The 26516-nt window shown below is 40.6% G+C and overlaps 1 protein-coding gene and 1 long non-coding RNA gene across 2 annotated transcripts; both read right to left on the bottom strand.

Moving 5' to 3' along the window:
• Nucleotides 1–10764: 10764 nt before the first annotated feature.
• Nucleotides 10765–18866, bottom strand: LOC307246364 (uncharacterized protein; the record flags this gene model as incomplete). The annotated part of the gene is made up of 5 exons (XM_080022283.1): nt 10765–12410; nt 13506–13637; nt 13900–14013; nt 17676–17813; nt 18846–18866. The coding sequence occupies 5 exons, from the start codon at nt 18864–18866 to the stop codon at nt 12303–12305; spliced, it is 513 nt and encodes a 170-aa protein (XP_079878409.1). The 3' UTR covers nt 10765–12302.
• A 76-nt stretch (nt 18867–18942) lies between these two features.
• LOC307242890 lies at nt 18943–26516 on the bottom strand. Its single transcript, XR_013844606.1, has 3 exons — nt 26277–26516; nt 23055–23202; nt 18943–19048 (listed from the first exon to the last, which is right to left on the bottom strand). It is a non-coding gene; the product is annotated as an uncharacterized lncRNA (long non-coding RNA).

The raw sequence follows: 26516 nt of genomic DNA on the forward strand, positions 1-26516 counted from the left end.
CCAAATAAATGTTTGCTAGAGTAAGTCCATACGCATTCAGGGATCGCTGAGGACTGTTAGTGTGATAAGTAAGTGTGACAAAGGGATACAACGTAGGCTCATTCATCTGTTTCTTTTTCCTTTTCCAACTTCAGATTAGATAATACACAATGTTTATTCAAGTGGCAGGATACTGATGTTAACTAAATTAAACCCACTTTTTAGCAACCAAAGTAAACATCAGATGAAGCAAATGTGCTTTTATAATCTGTGATTCAAAATAGAATATTGAAGAGGTGCGTGATTCATCGGAGGGCTGGCCTCCGGTCCCTGCCCAGTACCAATTTGGGCAGATAAAAACTTTGAGATTGTGGCCTGTGCGACACATTTGGTGTTATTGAAAGGATAGCGATTTCAAACACCAGATTTTCTCCAAAGCGACAATATTTTCCACAATCTTGATTTCACCGGCGGATTACCAAGATGGTTCAGCGACTGAGATGGGTGTTGAGGATCACGCTATGCTTAATAATATTTGCTTTTCAAGGTGAGAATTCATAAAATGTAGAGAATAATGGATGGCGTAAAGTCGAAATGTCCCCAGTAGCTTGGAGACGCACACAGGGCTCATTAAGATAGACTTGCACTCACAACAATCTGTTAATAATGCTTTGAGGTTTTTTGGTTGACAAGTTTGTTTTCAGGATGATATGTTTTATGCTGTTGATTAGCTTCGTAGCAGCACAGACCTGCTACCAAAAAATTTAAAGAAAATACAAACTTTTTGGTTGCATATCAAGTGCCTAAGGTTATTTTATTTACAATTCCACATTTCAATAATTTACCTGATATATAATAATAATAATAATAATAATAATAACAATAATAATAATAATAATAACAACAACAACAACAACAACAACAACAACAATAATAATAATAATAATAATAATAATAATAATAATAATGGTGATAATAATAATAATAATAATAATAATGGTGATAATAATAATAATAATAATAATAATAATGGTGATAATAATAATAATAATAATAATAATAATAATAATAACATATACTGTATATATGCACATTTACAGATATTCAAAGGTTCTCATCTGTGCAAGTTTAAATCTTTGATCTTTGTGAAACAGCAGACATTGTGATGTTGTGTTGCCAGAATATATAATATTGAAACATCATATGTCTTGACTGTCACATATTTCATGATGTATCTTACTCAAACCCCCCAGATGGCTTTACAGCTGATGTGGCTCCGATGTCTGATTCATTCGCATCCGACCAAAGTAGCACTTCTGAGGATGGTGTGGCTTACTTCTTGGTCATGGAGATCACCAATAGGATCTTCAACACCTCCCTACTGGATCTTAATTCGGACGACTACAAGAATTTGCACAAAGAAGTCAACCAGTTGGTAACCACAAATAACAACAGTTAACTACAGTCTGCATACAATAAATGTAAAGGTATCACAACAAAATAAATGTATGCCAATATAACAAACAATTAACATGGTACAAAGCTCCAGGCAAAATGGTAAAATTGCAATTACAGAAGTAGCTTCTTTTTATGTCTTTTATATCTGTTGAGCTTATTGTGCGTAATCACCGGGTGTCATGACATTTCACTGCATATATGTATGAACGTATGTATATGTATGTGACAAATAATCTCTTGAACTTGAACTTGAACTTGAACTGTTGTTATGTTTCAAACAGTGTTCCAAACTGTGTTTCATCATGGTTGTGTAAAATATTGATTGCTTGTTGGGTTTACAGATTATTGGTGTCTACACGTGTCACGATATCTATGTATGTCCAACATTTCGTTCCTATGGAGGTGTTGTGGCAATGACCTTCAGGTACTGAATACTTCTTCACTCTTGAATGTCTGGTGTATCCAAAAATTTAACAGCAAATAGTTTAAAGTCTAAATAATATCTTCCCAGTCACAAATGACCTCTGCACTGACTTTCTCATGATATTCTACTACACAGGCCTGGATCAGTAATTGCAAACTCAACTGTAGTATTCCACACAACTTCAATCACTCCCATGATTATACTTTCCCTGTTTGAAGACAACGTCAAGAGGTCACATCAAACCCTCAAACTCAACATGGAATTTACAAAACGTAAGATCTCATTCTGATGGATAATTTGGCAGATTCTGTCCATAGTGTGTATGGGAACATATGTATTTACAGCAGGATGCAGCTATCACTAACCTTGCATTTCTTCTCTCAAGAATCATTACCTCAACAAACAGCGATCCCGAAACCCACCACTACAAAAGCTCCTACTACACCTGTTACCACAACTACAGAAACAACTACCACAACCCCAAAGCCTACAACAACTACCACAACCCCAAAGCCTACAACAACTATCACAACCCCAAAGCCTACTACAACTACTACAACCCCAATGCCTACTACAACTACCACAGCCCCGATGCCTACCACAACCACCATAACCCCAAAGCCTACTACAACTACCACAACCCCAAATCCTACTACAACTACCATAACCCCAAAGCCCACTACAACTACCACAACCCCAAAGCCTACTACAACTACCACAACCCCAATGCCCACTACAACTACCACAACCCCAAAGCCTACTTCAACTACCACAAGTACAACCCCAACACCTACCACAACTACCACAACCCCAACACCTACTACAACTACCACAACCCTAAAGCCTACTACAACTACCACAACCCCGATGCCTACCACAACCACCATAACCCCAAAGTCTACTACAACTACCACAACCCCAAATCCTAGTACAACTACCACAACCCTAAAGCCTACTGCAACTACCACAACCCAGAAGTCTACTACAACTACCATAACCCCAAAGCCCACTACAACTACCACAACCCCAAAGCCTACTACAACTACCACAACCCCAAAGCCTACTTCAACTACCACAAGTACAACCCCAACACCTACCACAACTACCACAACACCAATGCCTGCTACAACTACCACATCCCCAATGCCTACTACAACTACCACAACCCCAAATCCTACTACAACTACCACAACCCCAATTCCTACTACAACTACCACAACCCCAATGCCTACTACAACTACCACAACCCCAACACCTACCACAACTACCACAACACCAATGCCTGCTACAACTACCACATCCCCAATGCCTACTACAACTACCACAACCCAAAATCCTACTACAACTACCACAACCCCAATGCCTACTACAACTACCACAACCCCAATGCCTACTACAACTACCACAACCCCAACACCTACCACAACTACCACAACCCCAATGCCCGCTTCAACTACCACATCCCCAATGCCTACTACAACTACCACAACCCCAATGCCTACTACAACTACCACATCCCCAATGCCTACTACAACTACCACAACCCCAACACCTACTATAACGACCACAACCCCAAATCCTAGTACAACTACCACAACCCCAGTGCCTGCTACAACTAACACATCCCCAATGCCTACTACAACTACCACAACCCCAATTCCTACTACAACTACCACAACCCCAATGCCTACTGTAACTACCACAACCCAAAAGCCTACTACAACTACCGCAACCCCAATGCCTACTGCAACTACCACAACCCCAAAGCCTACTACAACTACCACAACACCTGCACCTACTACTACCCCAAGTCCTGCAACTACTACTACACCAAAACCTACAACTACTACAACCCAAGCTCCTACTACAACTACTGCAACCCCAAATCCTACTACAACTACAACAACCCCAAAGCCTACTAAAATTACCCCAACAACCCAAACACCAAGACCAACAGTGGATACTAAATTTACAACTGAATCGCCCCCCCTGTCTCTGAGCACAACACACAGCTCTTTTGTTGAGTCCACTTTGGTTTCAACCACAAAACCAAGTTCCAAGAATAATGGAACAAGTGGCCATCCTATTCACAAAACATCAGCTCCTCACAGTCTTGCAACAAGCAATCTGGTGACTTCAGGTGGTACCAGTGGAGGTGGAGGTGGAAGTGGAGATGGCACCGGGAACGGTGGGGACTGGGTGCCTGGATGGGGTATTGCTCTGCTAGTGTTAGCTGCAGCTATCCTGCTGCTGCTCATCGTCATCTTTATCATGATGGTGAGTAACCCAGCAAGTTCACAGATTATTTTTCGAAGTTAACATTCTCTTCCAATGTTGCAGGACAGAACAGAATAGAATACACACACAAAATACACTTGGCAATGGAAGATTAAGATGGTTTGTTGGATGGATGGCACAGAAGAACCATTTTTGGTGTCTCAAAGAACCTTTCAGAACAATAGCAATTTCTAGAAACAAGTACAGTATTGACCAATGTCTACACTTCTCATACTCATAAATAACCTTGTCTTGTTTTTTTTCAGTTGGTTCACTGGTGCTGTGGAAAGACAAAGAAGGATGACCTGGATGTCATCAAGGATCCATATTTTCCTGCAGAGAGCTCGGCTCCTCCGGAACCGCTGCCCATGTACACTCCCCAAACGCCGGTGAAGCAGAGACCACCGCTGAACCCGGTGCAAACACAGATTGCAATTGTAAGTAGGATACAGCTGTGGCACACTGTTGTATTCTGTATTTTAAGTACATTGTATTGAAAACAATAACTGTTTTCAACAAAGTTGCAAGTGGACTGGCTCTTGCTGGCTTGTCTCTCCCACTCCTCTTGGAAATAGTGTGGGCAAGACAACTAACTGCTCACAGTGAGCTGCTTCTTAGCCATGGGGGCTAAGTGTGCTGTCTAAATGCAAGTCATTAACCATTTGGGGGTGCTTATTTAAGCCGTAGTAAGTAGTGTGATATTGAATTATAACCAAGAGCGGAGAGCTGTGGTTTTCGTTTCCCATTCCCTGTATCTGGGAACACATAATCGAATGGTCTCTCCAATGTTGTCAAAGATCAGTGGGATGAATGGAGATTACATTCATCCTCAAGTTTCTGACTATTGCCTGGAATTTTTTTGTTGTTGCTGTATTTCATTGCCAATTTAGTCGTAGCTTCTCACTGCCATTATTGTGATATAATGCTGTGTTGGCAGTAGGTTGCAAGCGCGGCTAATATTTGTTATTATGATTTATTCATCAGTAATTATCTAGTTATATGGAAATGTTTAAAAAGTGTAAGGCTTATTCTAAATATAGAAGAATAACTTAATCGACTAAGTACATTTTGATCTCGACAGGGAGATGAGCCCAAGAAGAACAGAACAGGCTTCTACGCTGTGAATCCCTGACCTGAAAGCCTGTGTACTGGGCTTGTGGCATCAGGTAAAAAAAATCTGTTTATCTATTTAAGGCCACCTCCTTAAATAGTTTTGTAGTTTTGAGCTATTCAATGTTTTTTCTATGGCACTCCACACTGCAATACATTGATTCCACCGTAGCCACTGCATTTTTGACAAATAACTATGAACTTGAATTACAAGCCAAAGTAGTGTGGAGATGTCAAGCAAACTTGTTTTTTAAAAGGAGGATTTAATTGAAGCGATTGCATCAGTTTTTGATTGATATCACTATTCAATACTAATCTGTTGTCGATAAACCTGAGAGTGAGTCATTGCACTTGTTCTAAAGGCTTTATGCACCAGCCACATAGAGAGAGTGGCTTCTGATACTTAAACGCAGCCAGTGAGAGGTCTCTCTGACCTCTCCCACTCTTAGCACAATAGATTTTAATCACAACTCCATAAGAATACTTGTTTGACCATAAAACTGATGGGATTCTTGACAAGTGGCAATAAAAATAGGTCGGGCCTAGACGCACGTGTTCTACTTTAAGTCACATGTTCACACTGAAACAGTAGATGTACGAGGAACAAGTTTCTCAACTCGTGCTCACTTTTCGAGCCTGGAATTGGGCCTTATCAGGCGTTGAAATGTATATTCCAAGATAATACCGAACAACAAATGCTTAGTAAAATTGCATTAAAATGAAATGTGAAAGGTGCATGAAATGTGTTCGTAAATGAAATTAATAAAAAATAGATGGTTCTAGCGAATGGGTTTTTAGAAAGCATCTGATTTCATTTATTTATACAGTATGCAGTACCAGTCTGCTGTCTTATTGCAGATAAGCTGAACTGAGCAGATCATCAGTCGTGTGAACAAGATCCACAGCCAACAGTGAACAAGCCGGTGTATATAGTGTACAGGACATATATCGTACTGTTGATCAATAAACCCAACTGAATACATGCTGTAGTTTCTGGATGATTTTGATGTGTTGATGAAGAAGGAGTCTCCGCTGACGCTGACTTGATTAAAATAATAGTTTTATTACAAAGACTCAGCATCAAACCAGACTTGCCATGGGTTGTCTGGGAGAGAACAGGAGCCAGATATATTCTCTCCCGAAAGAAGTATAAGACTTGTCCTTTATACTAGTACAGAGATCATGTAGCCCATCTGGTCACAATACATAGGTCACAGTTCAGCACTTGTCCGACACTTGTTCTCCGTATGACATGGAAGCAATAAATTAAAAGTAATCTCTGATTCTTGAGAACCCAGGGCCCTCATTCAGACACCACAATGCTTTGATACATATACATGAATACTATTTATTACAGTGTTACTCCTGTTGTATATCATGCTAGTTGCCTTCAAGTACTATATTTATAGAACTAAATTCACTTTATATGAGGTATATTGCAATCATCAGTCATACAGCTATTACTGCATCTACAGTATGTAATACTTAGAAATAAGTAAGTATGTCTTTGAAATGTAATGAAATGCCTTGGATGTTTTGTATAATAAATGAGAACAAATTCTTATTGTTTGCCTGTTTGACTTATTTGTTTACCTGGTGTAGAATTTCATGGCCCTTTCACTAATTTCTCTTCTCAGACAGAACGGAGGTGGTCATGCAAAATGGCTAACTTAGGAAACATTTTCATGGCAAATAATGCCATTATGTACATTATACCTAAGCCACTTTAGGATTTCTTCAAAGACTGAAGAATAATTGGGCTGTAGTGCTAGTTATTGGATTGGAAGGTCCTTGAAAATACTATTGGAACCAGGGTTATCAACACCAAAGCACCAAAGCACATAGAACACAAAAAAAATGTTAGCTCTGTCTCTGCCCTTCCATCGCTTAGAAAGATTACACAATTACGTTTTTATTTATATGGATATATATTTATGATATTTATATTCATATCTATTTTTCAACTGAGTTGTTTACCAAAATGTTGGTTCCCATGGTTTATAACTGTTCATAGCACAACTTTGCCGAATGATTTACAATTGAGAAACATACCACTCTGCTAAAGCTTCTCATGTTTAGTACTTTAAAAGATTAATCTCCATTTTGAAAATGGGAAGCTCACATGTAGTGTATTACTGAACATGTTTTTGCACATCTTAGTGTATATTTTTTAAACATGTTTTTAATAAAAGTAATAGCACATTTTATTTTAAACTGCTTTTGGCAATTTACAGCAAAACAGACACAAGTGGAAAAGAGTAAATAAAACCCTGTAAAACCTGATGAAATGTACAATATGATCCCCCCCCCCCCCCCCTTTTGATATAACATATAAAGACTGTCACTGACTGTATGACAATATTGTGAGCTTTCCTATTTTTGAGATTGATGAGTTTTCAACCCAACATGAGCCAACAGAGTTCCAAAGAGGCTTGAATTGCAGGGGCATCAGTCATGAAAACTGCTAAATTATTGAATGTGTCAAGCGGAACTGTATAAAAAAATCACATCTTTTTGCAAAACACAGACAAACTGCATCAGCAAAGAAGCTCAATGGTCGCAAGGGGAAGCTCACCATCAGAGATAGGAGGACACTTAAAAGGATAGTGGAAAAAAGCAAAACTACAAGCCTCGAAAATGACAGAATTGAATCAGCACCATTGTGACCTTGTCTCCGCCAGTGAGAAACTGCGGCCGCTATATGCCTAACCTGGTGCAAGGAACACAAAATCTGGACCCTAGATCAATGGCAAAAAGTAATATTGACTGATGAATCATCGTTCACATTTTTTCCTATGTCCAGAGTTTGGGATCCGTAATACATGCTGCCATCTCAAGGAAGTCATTGGGTCCAAAAATTGCTTGCATGGTTACATAATAGCAAAGGACTTTTTTTACTACTATTTTACAAGAACAGGGCCATCCCATGGAGCCTGATCCTTTATAGGAATTTCTGGAGTGAAGTGTGCAAAATTTGCCTTCATCTCTCAAATAAGTTTTCTTCCTGAAGAATGGTGCAATATCACACCACAGTCTACATTCTAGGAAGGATTGCAGCTGTTCTGAAGGCAAAGGGTTCTCTATTATTACTATTGACATTTATATATTGCTACAGTAGGTGTTTCCATTGTTTTTCCAACCATTCATACCTGTATAGGTGGGTGAATGTGTCATCGTTCCTCCCTGCCCATTGTCAGCTAGATGGATGTATGTACTGATATATTTAACTTTTATATTGAATAAAGTATCATAGGAAAAATGTAATTAAAAATATTCTCTCCTTTTATGCACTTGCTTTTGTTGGCGGTGTTTCTAATGACAACTTCAATCAGAGGTCATCACAGGTCCTAACTGTACACTTTAGAGGGCGGTGTGGATGGAGCCGCACGTCATCCAAAACCTTTCACCATTCACAAACACAGACTCAATTTAGAACACAAGGAGGAACAGTTATAAAAAGGTAAACACTTCATAATGAATGAATCACAGAAGCCTCCTCTCTTATCAGTTTTCTGATCCATTAGTCACCATGATTCTTACCAAGCTCAGCTCATTGAGTGCAATTTGATTGCTATATCATCATCGTAATTATGAACTGGGATGGGATGGCTTGACGGGGATCCGTAAATGTTCCTCTTAGACATTTTGCTCTTCCTGGGACAACCATCCACACAGAATCATTTTGTATTTTTCCGGAATATTTAAGCTACATTTATTTAGGTGTTCTCTCTCTGATGACAATTATCAAAACAGGGTTAGTGCTCAAAGCAAATAATAGAGTGAATGCATCTCAAATATTAATTCCACAAAAGTGTGATCAGACCATGGCTTTTGCTTTGGTTAAAACAGAAAAGGAAAAAACATCCTTTTTAGGAGAACCAGTTAACATGTTGTTTGAACGATATACATACACGTATACTGTGTATATAAATTAGCATGCAAAGTGCTAGTCAGTCTCACAGTCACTCAATGCATTTAACTGAAATGACATCAAGGTTTTCCGTGTACTGGGCACAAATAATCTTCAGAACTTTACACCAGCCTCAAAAGGTACCATTTTACAGCTTTTGACCTCACATCTTTTCATATTAAATTCATTATCATAGTCACCATTCTTATCACTGTCCTAATAAGAGTGATAAAACATGCATGAGCTACTCATTCTGAGAGTTGTGCGTACAGTGAGCCCCCACTAATTCAAGTCCTTTATCCAAGTTTTCTTAAGCAGCATTGACTTGAAAGTGCCAACGGTTTGATTAATTGGCTTTGCATTGAAAAATGGTGGACGGGAAAACGAAACGTAGACAATAGGACTCTAAAGGATACGTACACAATACAGGGTGTAACCAAATACACCGTTAATGTGGGTACAAGAAAATATTCCAAGCCATGACAAAGGACACACACGCACACTCACGATCCCTGTTACGCACAATCCTGAACACTCATTCCACAATGCGCACATGGGCTTCCCTTTCGCATTCAAACAATGCCATTGCTCCTGTGATTTTATCTATAACAACTTCAGTTTTTCGAGTTCACTTTTTTCTGGCTACATTACATGCATGCATTTCCAAACAGTCCATCGATCTCTGCATTGCATGTCAATTGAAGACAGCAACAGAGGAAACAACTTCATTAACCATAACAATGAGAAAGTCCTTGCATTGGAATTATTGCATTGGAGTCATTAGAAATTAAAAAAATGCTTGAATTTAGCATTACACAAGCACAATTTTTCAACTGGTTTGGCAGATAACATTATTCCCGTAAGTGGGAAATGCCATCCCTGTCTCACAAGGTCAGCATCCTTTAGACAGAGCAACATCGAACATTTTTGCTCTATAGGGAATTGATTAATCAAATCCATTTTCAATACAATATGATTGGATTACCTAATTTGTCAATAGAGAGGCAATACGACTAATAATAACATTTCATATTTGTCTCTAGTATTGTCATCTAGTATTTGACATTTATCATTTAATTTTCATACTCATCAATATGTGTTGATTAATGAGACTATCATTATAACGGTAATACAGTGGACACACTGCATGCACATGGACTTTGTACATGTACTGTATATTTCAAGGTACAGATAATTGGTGTGTATGTCTCGGATGTCAATTGCAAATCATATTTTGTTTTGTTTATTCTTTCATTGGAATTAATCCTTAAATACTCCTCCGGTTTAGTAAGAGCATCCTCAAACCCATTTCTTCTTGAGGGAAATTCTCCCCTATCTCCCTCAGGGAGCTAACTCACCCTGCACCACAACCAGGGGGAAAATACATTTTCCCCGTGGGAATGAATAAGTGTATGAATTAAAAAACACAATTTAATGTATAAAATAACACAAAGTATCAAAATATAGAGTATCAATGACACATTAAATAGTAATATTTAGTTCTTTTTTGTTTAAGAAAAGGGAATTAAGACTATTTGACAAGATGAATGTTTTGGTGTTTGGCGATTTTTATTTTGAGGGTAATAACATCACATAATATCTGATAAATACCTTCCAAAATAGTAGATTAGATATATGATGAATAATAGTAGCCAGTACATTGAGGGGATAATTACTAAGCTCTCATTGAGATAAGTACAGATACATTTTAATTAGGACATATACTTCTTCATCTGTAAATACATTAATTAAATTGTATTCGAATGTTTAGGAAAGACATTTTTTCAGATAACAATGTCCAAATTATATGTGAAGTGGGAAGAGATTTAGCAGCTGCATTTAAATGATGTCCAGCTGCCCTCTAGTGACAGCAAAAAATTATTTCCGCAACATGAGCGATAAGGTGGATGAGGTGCAAAAGATGTGGCAAAGATGCAATCAGGGCAATGCTTAAAAAATATTGCATTATTTCATTTTGCGATGTGTCGTCCCTTCATTAAAGGAAAACTCAGCAAACAGTATTTTTTAACAATGGGACAACAGTGATTGCCGAACCTGAAGATATTCTCTCAACGATGGATCAATTTTAAATAATTGATGCCAATCACTTGGGTTGACTCTAATGAGCTGAACACAAGGTTTAGTTTAGAAGATACCAGAGATACCTGTTGAATGCAGATAGCTAAAGAGTCAAATAGATAGGTGAAGCTTGACTTATAATATGAAAAAGTACAATTTGGGGAATGAAAGAGAAAGATGTCAACTTCTGAACTAGCTACAAAACTGACCAAACCGTGTGTTTATGGACAAATGTACTGGATGTGCCAACAGCATGAGAGGCTATCTAGTGACCATTCGATCGATCACAGAGACCGTTTACATGATCTCTGGAAAAAAAAACCTGGACATTGAATCACGTGATTAAATTTAGACAAAGCTTTAGATACATTGTGTTTCATATGATTCATTTTGACCCCTGCCACTGCGTTTAAGTTTTCCAACTATTAACGATTTCCACTTAGAAACGGAAAATGGAATAGCAGCTATAAGGAGGGTTAGTACTTGACTAAGCTATGTAAATATGCTTTGTGGACAGCAATGTTACTTTGCAAGGATAATTTAGAACACCATAACCATGAATTTTGGTTCACTGCATCACACTTACTGTAAAATAAAAAGTTATATATATTTAAATATATATTTAAATATATATATAAGAATATAATTGAGTGAAATGCAAACACACAGAACTAGTGGTTCGGGTTCACATGTCACCCGTTGAAACAAGATAACACTCCACTGTATTTGAGGTGAGAACACTGTGTACTATCTTAGTCGGTTCAAATAGATCGAAGCTTGCCAAAATTGCCAAAACAAGGCAACCCGGCAATCCCGCCCTTTGTCATACTGTCATACATATTTTTGGCAAAAATCATCTTAGGGTAGAATCCCATTTCTCCATTTCCCATTACAACCGTCATTCCTGTGGGATTTGAATAAATTAGGTTTGGATGAATGGGATTCTACTGAGGTTCTACTGTGTTATCAACATTGACTTACAATGTGACACATTACACATAAAAAAAAGTCATTTTAACACAGAGCCGTCACTTTGGCTACATGAACAAAGAGAGAATGTCGGATTCACGGCTCAGCTCCATCAATGCTGATCGGCTCGACTTGGGGTTCGGTGGGTGGGTCGGAGACTTCCTCCCCCCCATGCTCGGGTTCGGTCACAACCACAGTCACCTGCTGTGGAAGAAAGACAGGATAAAAACAAAGGAATTAGCTAATATAGACCAGAGACTTTTGGCAGGAAGGCTTTGAAGTCCCTCTTTTAGTCGAGGCTTCTCGCCCCCACCATTATGGCGTGCCGGAAATTTGTGTTTATATACTGTACTTATTGTAAGACAATATGACGTAATGTAATGCAATGCACTGCTACTCATGTTTACAAGGTACTTGTGTGGATTGAATTTGCTCCGTTCACTTCCACGAGGCTCAAAAACACACTTAGGAATAAAATATAAATCAGATCGAAATGCAAGTTACCAAAATAAAACTTACCTACCTTGAGATTTACTCATACGGCAGAAAGAATCTTTAGAAGATATTATTGGTTCAATTGGTTAATTGGTGTATTGGTAATAAGATATACTATTCTATTGTTCTAAATGATGGTGGTTTGCTGAGAATGGAAGTAAATGAAAATAGCTCCTTTTTCAATAATAGATAGCCTCATTTGTGCTATGGTATTGCTTTTTAATATACCCGAGTGGGACATTTTGACCTTGTGGCGGATCAAGGGGCATGGTCAAGCCGTGGCTGCAGACGGCAGCATGGCTTCCTTTCCCGCAGCTGCCCAGCTACCGAATCAGTGCCCACGCGGCGCTGATTGGTCCGACTCGGGGCAGGGAGCTTTCGTAATATCTGTCTGTCTTGCAGAGAGGGATCGGTGCAGGTGCTCGTCATCTGACCAGGAACCAGAGCGGAACGTCATTCATCCCGCGCCCAAAATCATTATTAATTAATTATTTATCCTGTTGGCCCGCTAGCCTTTCTGTTCAAGTTGATAATAAAAACTATTGCCATGTTGGCAATCCACCACCAGAAAGACTCTGTCTCCCTCCCTAAACCCCTACCCCTGGGTAGAGACACCCACAGACTTATTTCACATTTTACACAGAAGACTGTCTTTGAGCTTGGAAGTAAATGAAGTGTCAGGAGAAAAAAAAGAAAATCTTTTTTCAGACAAAACACAAATATAGACTTGCAATGAGGTGAGTTCACATTTATTGTGGCTTTAAAAACCCATTTCCCCCAAGCAGTCCACCAGACCTGAGGTACCTGGGGCTCTGTGGACTGCTCCACGGGGGCTTTTATTGGCACTCCGACTGCAACTGGAGCGGCCTGGACCACCCGCACCGCAGGGGTCTCTGGGTGCCGGGTCTGGGGGTAGGCTGGCCGCGGGCTGGAAGACTGCAAGACAGACCAACATCAGCTCACCAAGTATTTGCATTTATGAAATGTGAGCAGAAAATAGCTCAGCTTTTTACAATGCTGGAAGGTCTATTTCTCAAATTTCACAGGAGCTAGGCTAGTTGGTCCCATCTGCAGCCATGCAATGAGCTAACACGGTTGGCATGCAGCCCATCCCACCCCCATTTTCCCAGATTTTTTTCTGAAAATCAATTTGCAATACTGCTGGGACAAAGTAATGGCGGTGGTGACGTGGGCTCGCCTGGGTTCCTCCGGCCGCCAGGACGCTGAGTCCAAACAGCATGGCGGTGATGCAGATCAGCAGCTCCAGCACCAGGAAGATCACCAGGGTTCCCAGGATCCCGTCGATCAACAGCTGGCCGGAGCGGGTCAAAGCGAGAGGCAGGAATTAATTAATGAATGATTGGCTACTGTTAACAATGAAATATAGTCTCATTATTGTAATGTTGATAGAAAGTAAAAATTAAATGTAATATAGATTAGAGAGTCACCAATAACGCGTTGAAGTTGTCAATACAGGTCCTGAGTCAAAACGTAAGTATCGGCCAAAAGAGAGACATCAATCTGATCCATTACCTTTCCTGAATAGCAAGGAATTACCCTGCGTCCAAAATGCCATAATATGTACTTTGTATTATGTACTACACGTGCCTACTATTGTGCAGCATACTTTGGTTTGAGTTTGTGAGTGTAAAGAACGACAGCTTTTCAGACATAGTATAATGTCTGTTGTATGTTATACTCCGGTCACACCGCCGGTGAGAGGGCTGAAGCGTGAAGCCAAGTGGTTTTCATCTTGTTGCCAGGTCTGTGCCCCTGGCTTTTGTGGGCGTGGCAGCTCAAAATCGTCTGGCTGTTGTGAGCTCTCCAAACATTTCAAACCTCTCTCCATCCATATTTAATATACATTACATAGATCGTTGGCACCGTGTCTACTTAAAAAAAAAACGTAAATGGGGTAGCTGTTTACTGAGGAAATTAAATAACCTTGTTAAAACATATATGTAACTAGTCTTGCCATCTAACCCTTAAAATAAAGATTTGTCCTTATTGGAGAAGCAAATGACGTGTTCCGTATTTTATCGATAGTTTAAGGGCCGTTTTTCATTACAAATTAGCCCAATCATGAACAATGATGCAGTGCTCTGGGTGTCCATTCCAAGGCTCAGTGCCAGGGAGAGTGTATCTTCCCTTCGATTGGCTGTGGCCCGGCGCACGGCGTTTCCCATTTGCATTGTGAGCTCTTCGCCGAACGTGGCTGTGTCCCTTACAGCTGGATGAAGCTGAGTTCCGTTTGAAACGCATGGCAGCTTTTTAGCGCATGTGCGTCGGTGGTGCGACCTTACTTTTAGTGTCAGATTTTGGATTAAAGATATTATCTGATACCATACTGTGTTTCATCCTGGTGCTGGACTGAAATATGTATTGTAACCCAGTATCAATATTGATGCCTCCCTAATACGGGTATCTACTGATAAAAATGGAACATATATTTAAATCTACACATGCTTTTCATTCATTTCTTCCTCCCGCAAAACAAAAAATGCCTTAATAATATAGTATCGCCATAAACCTTAATAATTTGGATGAATTTTGTGTTTTGTTTTACAACAAAGCACATAGTTTAAAGTTAGATCAGTTATTTCAGACAACCTAATGATTACTCTGACCAAAATATTGTCTGGTAACAGAGATCAGTCACTTACTTTACATTTTTGCTCGATCAGCCCAGTGCATTTCCTGAAACAATGTTGCTGCCACAGACAAAAAGACAAACAAGCAGAGTCTTGACTTTTCATGTACACGAACGCCGTTCATAAGTCAAGATTCTTTAACTGTTCAGTTGAATTATTTCTCCAAAATGACATGCTTGGTTTCCATGTGTGTTTTAATGCTAAAATCGAGAAATAGGGCCGTCTAGTTAGGCCAGAGATTTCAATGCTAGTGCATTTTGACATAGCTCCCAAAGTTCATAATTTCATTCATCCATTTTAAATAATTTTGTCCAAGAAAGACTTAGTGTGGATCTGTGGTCAAAGATCTACTATGGAGATGAAAAAAACAAAACACTTTTTGTTGAGTTAACATAACAGTTACTTTTTTTTTTCTGCATGTCTCATCAATGATACACGCTATAGGGCGAATTCACAAAGAATGAAATGGCAATTGTCATCAGGCACCCTTAAATATAATTTTAATATAATATAACACTTTTTATTACCAATTCCAGATGAAAATATGCAACAAGTTGTGACATTACCTTTCACAGGTAGCTGTCAGCAACAGTAAGGAAAAATAAATCCATTACTCATTTACTCAAATATTACAGATACTTAATATAACAGAACATAAATACAGTGCCTTTCATGAATGGTCATACCCTCTCATAAAATAGCGAAATAAATTTTCAATACTATAATTACCACAAAATCAAACCACACCAAAGCGATGTTGACATTTCTAAGTCATTTCAACACCAGATTTCTGACAATTTTATTGTTATCAAGGCCATTAATTAGTAAACCTGAATGTAAGACGAAGAAAAACATTTGTAGGACCCAAAAGCATCCTGTTATCTTTAGGGAAAATGCAGAATTGATGTCCCATAGTTACGTCTCATGATTACTTAATCAAGTCGATAACTTATTTGAACAGGAGCTATGTAAAAATGCAAAAAATATATCTTGCGGAAATATACCCTGATAACATCATTTAATTGTTAATTTTTCAGCATTCACACCGTATGTATTGTAAGCTTAGTTGGAATTTATATTTAACAGTGGATTTTGAAGAACCAGAATAATGTAATAATGCTCTGAGGAAAGCTTTAGATTTCCTGTTCTGTGGAAACATTGTTTCATTCCTGCACCAGGTACATTTTGATCAAAAAATGTAACAAGGAAATTCAGTCATTTTGTTTTTTACTTCTGAAGGTTGTATGCACTGATGAGACTTCAGACTATCACTCAAATGGAGCCACAGAGGCAAGAATTAAAGTGTATCAAGAATTAAGAAAGAAACATCAAGACTTTTAACTTTACATCTTTGACCACAGTCACCAAAGACAACTGAGCAACAGAACTAATTATTAGATTCAACCAATTGTGATTGCACGTGTACAGTACATGTACTGAGGCAACGAAATGCACTTCTCTGCATTTTACCCATTCTAGTAACCAACGTATCTAGGAGCAGTGGGCTGCCATATTCTGCAATGTCTGCGTTTCTAAAGCCATGAGGCTTTTTCACCAAAATAATGTACAGCGTGATTAACTATTTTGAACAGGTATGCTTATTTACAGCTTTTTCACAATTGCTAACAATAATTTTCACTTTAAAGTCTCCCTCACAGCTAACACAACACAGCAAATTGCTGATGTTTTAATTCTATTTCAAAACTGATGGACTCAAGTGTGAAACCCAGCATACAAAATTAAAGTGGACAGCAATATGTTAAGACATATACCATATTGAAATACATACAAAACTTTTTCCGACTAGGTTATTTTTTAGGTAAATTTACTATGCTTGATATGTTTGCAATATTTTGGCAGTTATTGTGAATTTTTGTCAGTAAAACAACAGATGTTTGTGTCAAGCTGGAGGTCGCACAGAATAGCATGAATAAAACGAACTGTTGAAAAATGCTTTAAAAAATCTGCCATATTTGCCTCTGCCTGTGGTCTTATTGCTTTACAACCCATTCAGCGCCGACTCCTGAGGTCTGCAATCTGATCAATCTATTTGCGTTATGTGTGCGCTCCTCTATATGCTGTTTCCATTGTTGGTGGTGGGGTCCGCTTACCCAATAGAGATAATCCATTGAGAAACTTCGAAACAACACAAGAATCTGCAAAACGACGCAGACGTGGCTAACAACATTTGGACCTCTGCAGTTTTGACTGGAATTCTTGGACATGCGGTGTAATCTAACACACACACACTTTCTTACGGATTGGCACTTTAAAAATTGAGACTTGTGATCCCGCCCCTCATTCCCTTCGTTGAGGATGTTACCACAGCGTGGAGCTCCAGCCTGCGGCAGTGCTCGCAGTGGTAGGAGTCCTGGCGGTACGGCAGGTGCTTGGACATCAGGCCCAGAGCGGCAGTGGCGAAGGCGGCACTGATGAGGTGCAGCACCAGAACACATTTAACCTGGAGAGGACATCAGATATTACTAAAATTAGGCTGTTACTTTTAAATCATGTTAAAGCTCTGAAAAACAAACACGTTAAACTCAAAGTTTTGAACACTATTCAAATCCATAGAAAGCAAAGTGGGAATAAGACATCTGGATGGTGTCATCGTGCTGGAAAACAGATGGAGATTTTCAGTTTTTAGAAATGCAGCATACTGGAGACTGTTCAGATGTTTTCCCTCTGGGAATATTAAAAATTTCCCACCCTTCGTCTTTGCGATTATAGCACTTCATTGCACAACAACTGCTTTTCCGGTCAGTAGAACTCTGAAATACTGCTTTCTGGTTCTTGCACACTGACAAACACTGATTTTGATTTGAAAGGACTAATAACTTCATAGCATTAATTTATGCTCAAAATTGCAAAACGTGAAGAATCAGAATAACTTTATTGCAGAATTTTACGTGGTGAGGATTGGTGCATTTTTACACAGACAGCATAAAAAGGCTTCCACCTCCTACAAAAGTAGAACATTTTTAATAAATAAATAATAAACAAACAAACAGACAGACAAATAAACATGATATATAAACAAATAAAAATTACTTCAAAATAAAAGGTCAAAATTCATATTTCTTTTCCCCCTAGTTCTACTGTTTTTTCCCCGCTGATATTCATAATGTCATGGGGTATGCTCATTTACACACAGCCAGTCAGATCACATCACCAAATCAGGAAACCACACCCACCTGTTGAGCCCACCATTCTTTACATGCACCTTTTTTTTCGACCCTTCCCTTTCAGTTCTTGAGAAGATTGAGAATTGTAATAGCTAAAACTTATGGAACACATATAAGACACATATAAGTCAATAAACACAAACAAATGAACTGTACTTAAAAAAGACACTATATTTTTTTTTTGCATAAGATACTCACCCAAAATAGAGATGGACACCTCCCACTATGAACCAAGACTGAACCAGACAAGGTCACCTGTGAGATTATAAGACAACAAAGGTCACTTTGCAAACATCAGAGGGGGTTACGATCTCAGAAGCATGAAGCATTTCTGCGTAATTAAATAGGTTTGGTCCAATAACACACTAGACATCTGTAAATTTTACTCTCCACGGACCTGGATGACGACGATGAGGAAGAGCGCCACGTCGCCAGTGAAGTGGACCTCGTGGATCTGGAGCACCGAGGCGCTCAGACATAGAATCAAAGCTCCGATAATGATTTGGATTGCCTGGGAGGAGAAGGGGTTAATAAGCACATTTCATTATATGGGTGAGGACTGACATTAGAATACAACTACAGGGGATTAAAACAATATGCTTCAAATAGATTACATGCAGGAGGATCCTCATCGTTAGAGGAGCATTTCTGTTGGTTTTCAAATTATTTCAATTAGAAATTTAGATGGTTGAATTCTAGTCTTAAAAGATTGCGTTGTATTTGATGGTATATTGCAGTGATTTGCAAAGTGGGGTCTGTGGCATATAACCATGTAGTCTGTGAATAGCTTTAAAAAAAAAGCTTTTTTTATGTCCTTTGAAGGGGTACATATTTTAATATTTTAGATAAATAACATTTTCATGTAAATATATACATATATATATATTAATCTTCCTTTAAACAAACAAATTCCACCATGTGGGAGTATCATCGCCTCAGCGCTAAACGTCTTGACAGGCAGAGGCAACTGAAGAAGAAGGAAAACGAACTTGCCAAGCTGGTCCCTCACTCCTTCAAGAGGCGGAGAGGGAGCGACCGCGTAGCAGTGCATCGTCCCCATGGAGCCTCTGCCCCCTACCAGCGGTATCTGAGCTGCTCCATCTTCCACATATGTTTCAGCACTTTGCAGTGGCTCTTGTACCTGGGTCTTCTCATGAGGGAAGATCAACCCAGATGCCTTCCTTAGAGTGTCCCACCGCACTGCAGAACATCCAGCCCCTGCCAGCTCACCCCACCATCATCACTTCATCGATGCACCCGCCAGCACAGGCGATGTCTCCCTCCGCTGCAGCCCCTGCATCGTCGTACCCTGCTCCTAACGTACCTGCTCACATGAGCTTCGTGCAAGGTCACACCAAGCCTCTGCGGCTACACCCAGTATCCAGACTTAGCAGTATCATGCTGCAGGACCCACTACACTCCACTCCTACCTACTACTGAGTGACCACCTTTACTGCAGCTCAACCATACAATCACATGAGTTCAGCGGCATGTTACATGGCTGCTATCCTGTCGACGATTACACTAGGGCATTCCCAGCATGGACGCTCAGAGATGCTGATTGCCTTGTCTTACGGCATCCCCCAGCCGATGCTGCCAATCTTCAAGTGTTACCGTGAAAGTGACTTTGCTCTCCTCAAGATGGCCTTAGACAACCTAATGGTAGTCACGGACACATGAGTGAACAGTATAAGTACTAAGTGCCCCTTAGCCACTTGTAGCTTCCCAGTGCTCTCCACCTGGCGAAAGCTTACATGCAGGACCTTTGACCTTACGCCGCTGCATTGCACCCCTGAAAAAGAAGTACGGCCAACCTGGGCAGCTTGTCCAGCCAGAGCTAGGCGCCATCCTCAACTCACCTGCCATCAAGTTTGCCGACTCCAAAGCATTTTACACCTTCACCCTATTCATTCTGTCTCTGGTGGGCATGCTTGAAGGGCCTAATGGGTGTGAGTTGAGATGTGGATCCCATGTCGACCGGCTCCTAAGAGAGATGACTATGACTCTTCTCCACCCTGGGCCAGAGACAGTGCTCGCCGATCTCAGACGTAGATTCTGGGTTCTACGTGGAAGGGAAGCTATCCACAAGCATCAGCCTTCCTGCCAAGGTTGTCAGCTGTGGCGAGCAAAGCCTGAGGTTTCCAAGATGGCTTACCTTCCGCCCTCGCTTGCATCTTTATAGGCCGCCGTTCTATTCTACAGGAGTGGACTACTTTGGGCCATTTCACAACAAGAAACGGCGCCAGAACGAGAAAAGGTGGGGGATCATGTACAAGTGCATGACTATGCGCTGCGTACACCTAGACATCCAGGAAAATGTGGACTCCGATGCCTTCCAGATGTCCCTGAGATGCTTTGTCTCACACCGTGTCACACCTTTCGAGTTTCTCTCCGATAACGACAAACTTTGTAGGAGGAGACAGAGCTGCAGGAAGCCTTCGCTGAGATGGCACCCAGACTGAAGGAGCAGTTGGCCAAGCAGAAGATCACGTAGCACTTCAATCCGCAAGGTGCACCTCACTTCAGTGGAACCTGGGAGAGGGAGGTGAAGTTGGTTAAGACTGCCCTCAAGGTCATCCTGAAAGACCAGACAGTGTCCAAGACCGTCCGCTGCACAGTCCTCATCGAAGTGGAAGGTATCATGAATGCTAAACCATTGGGCTACCTCTCCTCGGACGTTGCGGATCCAGATCCCATCACTCTGAAAATCCTCATCATGGGACGCCGTGACTCATCCCTACCACAAACGGTCCACGATTCCAGTAACCTCCTTGGGAAACGTTGCCGGAAACACAGTGAAGCCCTGTCTGACCATTTCTGGTCCACCTTCATTCGCTACTACTTGCTGGGCCTGCAAGAGAGGCAGAAGTGGAGGCAGGACGGTAAAGAACTGTCAGTCGGCCAGGTGGCCCTCATCGTTGACCCGTAGCTTCCTTGGGCACTCTGGCCTGTAGGGAAGGTCATTCAGATGACCATGGAGCCGATGGGCACGTCTGTACTGCAGCTGTACAGGTGAAAGACAGAAAATTCCTGTACCCTGTGTCCCAGATGGTGCAGCTCCCGAGTCTCTTTGATAAAGTGGACCCCTGAGATTTTTTAGACAAAAGTCTAAGCAGACTTTTGGAAGAGGCTGTGTAGGAAATCCCTTGTTAATATGACTGCTATTTCCTGCTGGACTCATGAGTGCCACGTCACCCGCATCATTTATTATTTGTTGGCAACATCATGGTTTGGATACTATAACATGCTCCATCTAGCATTACTAGTGTTTTACATTTATTTGAGTTTATCATTATTAGGTCACTGGCCCTTTAAGGGGACTAGAGTTCCTGTGCTGATGAGCAACCCTCAGTCTGCCCTGGTTTGTTTACTGAGGAGCTGCGTTTACTTTCTCCATTTTGGGGAAGTTGTGCGTCAATGACAGATGTAAGAAGAGTATTTATATCTAGGTTTGTGCCTTTATTTGGAGAACTTGTGTGTCAAAGACAGATGTAAGTAGAGTATTTAAGTCTAGGTTTGTGCCTTTGTTTGGTTACTGCAACTTACCCTGAAGACTATGTTTATGTTAATCCCTTTCTGTTGTTTCTCTCGGCTAGTCAGATTCTGTCACCTATGTTGCTAGTTAGCTTAATTGAGTTCTAGCTAGGCTAGACATATAAACCGATTGTTCTGTTGCCATTAGAGCCTTGAACTGAACTCTTACATCGTTATTACTGTATATTAATATATCTGCTTGTGAGGGAAAAATGATTACGATCAACTATTTTGAATGAGGACAAAGGCCTCTACCTCCAAAAGGGGGACAGACAAATGAAAACATTTGTCTGTCTTCCCAGGAACCCCCCAGAGTTCATGTAAAGAGAAATGTTTTGCTCCTACAATGTCAATTCTAATATGAAAGAAACCGATCACACTTGGCCTGTTTACCTTCTATAGAGATGGGGGACACCTAGAAGTGCATTATCATGCAACCCCCATTCCGCATGGTCAAGTTTGCAAGTACCTGTTATTTCCCTTGTCTAGGAAGGGGGGGCACCCAGGAAGACAGTTGGGGGGGTGGGCGCAGACCTGTTGGAGACCTCTGACCCAAACCACACCCTGTTCTCCTGTATAAAGCCTCCTGTCTTTCTCTGTGATGTTAGATTGATCCCAGTGCTGCTTTGGAGCAGTACTGAATCTTTCTCTTTATTCTGCAGAATAAATAATCTTGGATCATCTCAGTTTTGTCTTCTTGTAGCGGGCAGATTAACCTCACCGATCATTGCGGAAGAATTTCCTTAACATGCTGTATTGTAAATTTTTCCTAAGAACCACAATCTTTCCTTGAATAAAGATCTTTAACTGAAGCTCCCTCTCATTGATTCTCTTATCGGAGTCACACCCTTATGGTGTTCACTGGCTCTATTGGGCACATCTGTAGAGGCCCTAGACCTCTTTTGCAACCCAGCCCAACACACATACCCCTGTAAAAGTGGTCTAGACCCGTGGTGCTGGAAGTTGAGGAGAGTGGAATTTACCCCCAGTGTTTTTGGCTCCATGCGGTGGTAGGAGTCCACCTGGCCCAGGGAGAGGTTCCCCGTGGTGGGCAGGGGGTCCTGGCTGTCGATGCCCATTCTGTGACTGATGTGAGTGGGGCCACAACGGTGTAGGCGGGTTCAGAGAGATCTGCGGGGACGGAAGCCACAGAACGCAGCTTTAACAGCATTGATGCTGACGAGGGATTTGCTTGGGGGGAACAATCAGTGGAGAGATAAATAATAATTAAAAAAAAAAAAATAAGAGTAAGAGATAAATCAGCATTGTGTGGATTTTGGTTAAGTTAAACTCGTTTGTTACTGAGTCCACAAACAAAATGGTCAAACATTGCAAAGAAAATATATTTTGGTCCCAGAATATGAGGCCCCAAGTCCTGTCTCTCTCTAGCTATTGCCTCTAGGGTTGGGTGGATTGATACCAAAAGTATCGATCCTACCCATACTACATCTCGTTCGTTTTGAAGATCGATTCCAGCATCAATAGGATCAATACCAAAACAGGGATCAGTTTCTCGCTCATAAATAAATAAAATTGCTTTTTCCGTCACTGTTTTTTCCTTGCTACATGCACGACGCCCACTAGGATGCTGCATAGTAGTGATGTGCGAGTTTGAAGTACAGTAATCATTTTACTGACTCGGGAGTGACGAGCCCTCGTCTCCCAAGGCGAACTTTGTCTTTTGTCTTTCTCTCATACTGAGAACTCCCCTCGTCACGAATGGTCCAAATGCTGTTACGTCATGGCAGGGGACAGACGTCAACCTCCATTTCCGGGTCATTCAACCTCCTCCTTTTCCCGGGTCAACAAGCTTGTTTTTAACCGGAGCCGCAACATTCAGAGCGTGTTTTATAGATACTGTATCTCCTCAAATATTAACCGGTAGGCAAATAAAAACCGGTAAACAGGGCTGAATCTGAGTCAGTGTGTGTGTGTGTGTGTGTTTTTTCTCCTCTAGCACTGCGCCGCACTCCCGTGCAGTTGCCCTGTTCTGGTTTTCCTGTTTTTTATTTTAGATCTATTGTTTTCATTAGTTTCTACTTCTATTATGAGAATATTTTTAACTAAGGGACGTTCGGCCTTGGATCAGGACAGTGGAGAGTGTAATGTGTGTAATGGAGAGTGATCTCGGGTCCACTGTGCGTCTCTGAACAAAAAATACATTTGTAGTAAATTAATTAAAAAAAAAAAAAATGAAAGCCCCAGTCACTATTTGAGGAAATATGGGTATTGTCAACAAATGACATTGAGTTTGATTTCACTATTTTTATTTTATTGTTTTCATGTTTATGTAAAGCAATACCACTTCCATGTCCTCTGGCTGTTACGTTCTTCTCTCCCCGCCGAGTCCTTAATGAGTGGATGCTGACGGTGCTCTGGGACGTGTTCTCCGGTGGTTCTAACATCTTTTGTTCTCGAGTCTCTTTTTAAGTGCATCTCCGCCTTAACTCGTTCACTGGCTGGCTCCTCCACCTGCTACTAGCGAGGCAACATGTCTCACACTTTGTGCAGCTCTTATATGAACTGAATTTGGGAGATGAATCAAGTTAATTATTGTATTAACCTACGTAGTCCTGTGAAAGAAGAAACCACTTTGGTGCTTGTTTCAACTCAGTACTCGGTGCCCTGTGTGCGTAGTGATGTGTCTGTTGTGAACAAGTCGGTTCTATGAGCAGCTTCTGTGCTTCATCAAGAGTGAAATCAAGTCATTTTGAGGCTGAAACAACTTTCAGTCACAAGGTAGGAGCTGCATTCACTTTTTGACAAGTGCAAAACTGCATTTTGTGAGTTGCATTGACCCTCTAAATGTATTTCAACTGGTTAAAAGGACTGGGTGGGCTGTAATCTGTTAAATATAACCATCAAGAGTGAAATCAAGTCATTTTGAGGCAGAAACAACCTTTCAGTCACAAGGTCGGAGCTGCAATCACTTTTTTGGCACGATGCCGGCTCTTATCGCTGAGCTGAGCTTAATGATCCGACCCACTAGTGCCCCGTCAGGCATGGCAACTTAAACCCCCGATATCGGTGATTTTGCCCTGGTATTACTTGGTATCGGATCGAAACCAAATTTTGCGGTATCGCCCACTGCTAATTGCTTCAGTGAACAGGGGATAGTATTGGGGGAAAAAAACAACAACAATGGCTCCCCCTAGTGGTCGCGTTTAGAATTGGAGAAACGTTTGATTTATCCATGGGGATTTAAAATGGCACTTCAAGAACGGGACTGAATCGAAAGTTTTGGAAGGCAAAGGAGTTTGAAACACCAATCATCACCTTGTCAATATAATATTCTATTGACTAAAGGATGGCCATTGCAAAGCAGCTTTTTTTTTATTTGCACTAATATTTTATTTTCATAGTCCAATTGTCCTATAGACATATTGTTGAGCTTTAAGATGCATATATAAAGCATATTTCTAACTTATTGATTCATATGAGAAAATAAGACTTATATCAACTTCGATTGTTTATGAAATGCTGGGTAAGATTCAAGAGGTTATTTCTCGCATACATATACATATACATAGGGTCATACATATATGCAGTGAAATGTCATCACACCCGGGGATTATGGACAATAAGCTCTAAAAATACAAAAAATACTAAAATGTGCGTAATCGACATGAGGCGCTCGCACAGGCAAGGGACGGCGCACCAATCGCGAGTCTGGGTTCTATAATTATATAATATAATGAAATGTCTACGTTGTATTAAATAAACATTTAAATCCTCCCAAATGAAACGTACCTTAACTTAACTCCAGTAACACTAAGCTTAACAATGTAAGAAACATTTCCATGTCTTTTTTGTAATAATAATAACAATAATAATAATAATAACAATAATAATAATAATAATGATGATGTAGCATTATAATAAAGTTGCATTATGCAGGGATTCATCGTTGCATACATTTAAGTGAAGACACAGCAAGTCCAGCAGCAGCACTGTCCTTCATCACAACAGACATTTCATGCACCAGATTGTTTTTTTTGGCAAGTCTCCAGGTGTACTGCGGCACCAGTCAAGCAGCTCATCCCAGACACAGTTATGACTGCGTATTCAATAGAAAATTCACCAAACTTCACAACAAGCTCCTGTCAGTAGATGCTAACTTAAAAAAAATAAAAATAAAATAAAATAAAATTAAAAAAAAAAAAGGTTATCACCATCTTCCAAGGACACTGGGAGGACGCTCTTACCTCCTCTGTTCCAAGCCGGACTCCCTGACGTCCCCGGGCACTCCTTGCTCCTTCTGGACGTCGAGGAATTCGGAGCGTCACAGTTATCCGGGCTGCTGGCGGTGGCGAGGGGCTGGGGTCGGCGGTCGACGGGCCGGTGGGTGGGCGGTGGACTGCGGCGGGGAGGAGAAAACGATGTGCACAAAATGCAGCGTGTGCATGTGAGCGCCCGTGCGCGGTGCTGCTGCAGCGCGGGGTGGT

The sequence above is a fragment of the Zeus faber genome (assembly GCF_960531495.2).
Source record: "Zeus faber genome assembly, chromosome: 1".
NCBI lineage: Eukaryota > Metazoa > Chordata > Actinopteri > Zeiformes > Zeidae > Zeus > Zeus faber.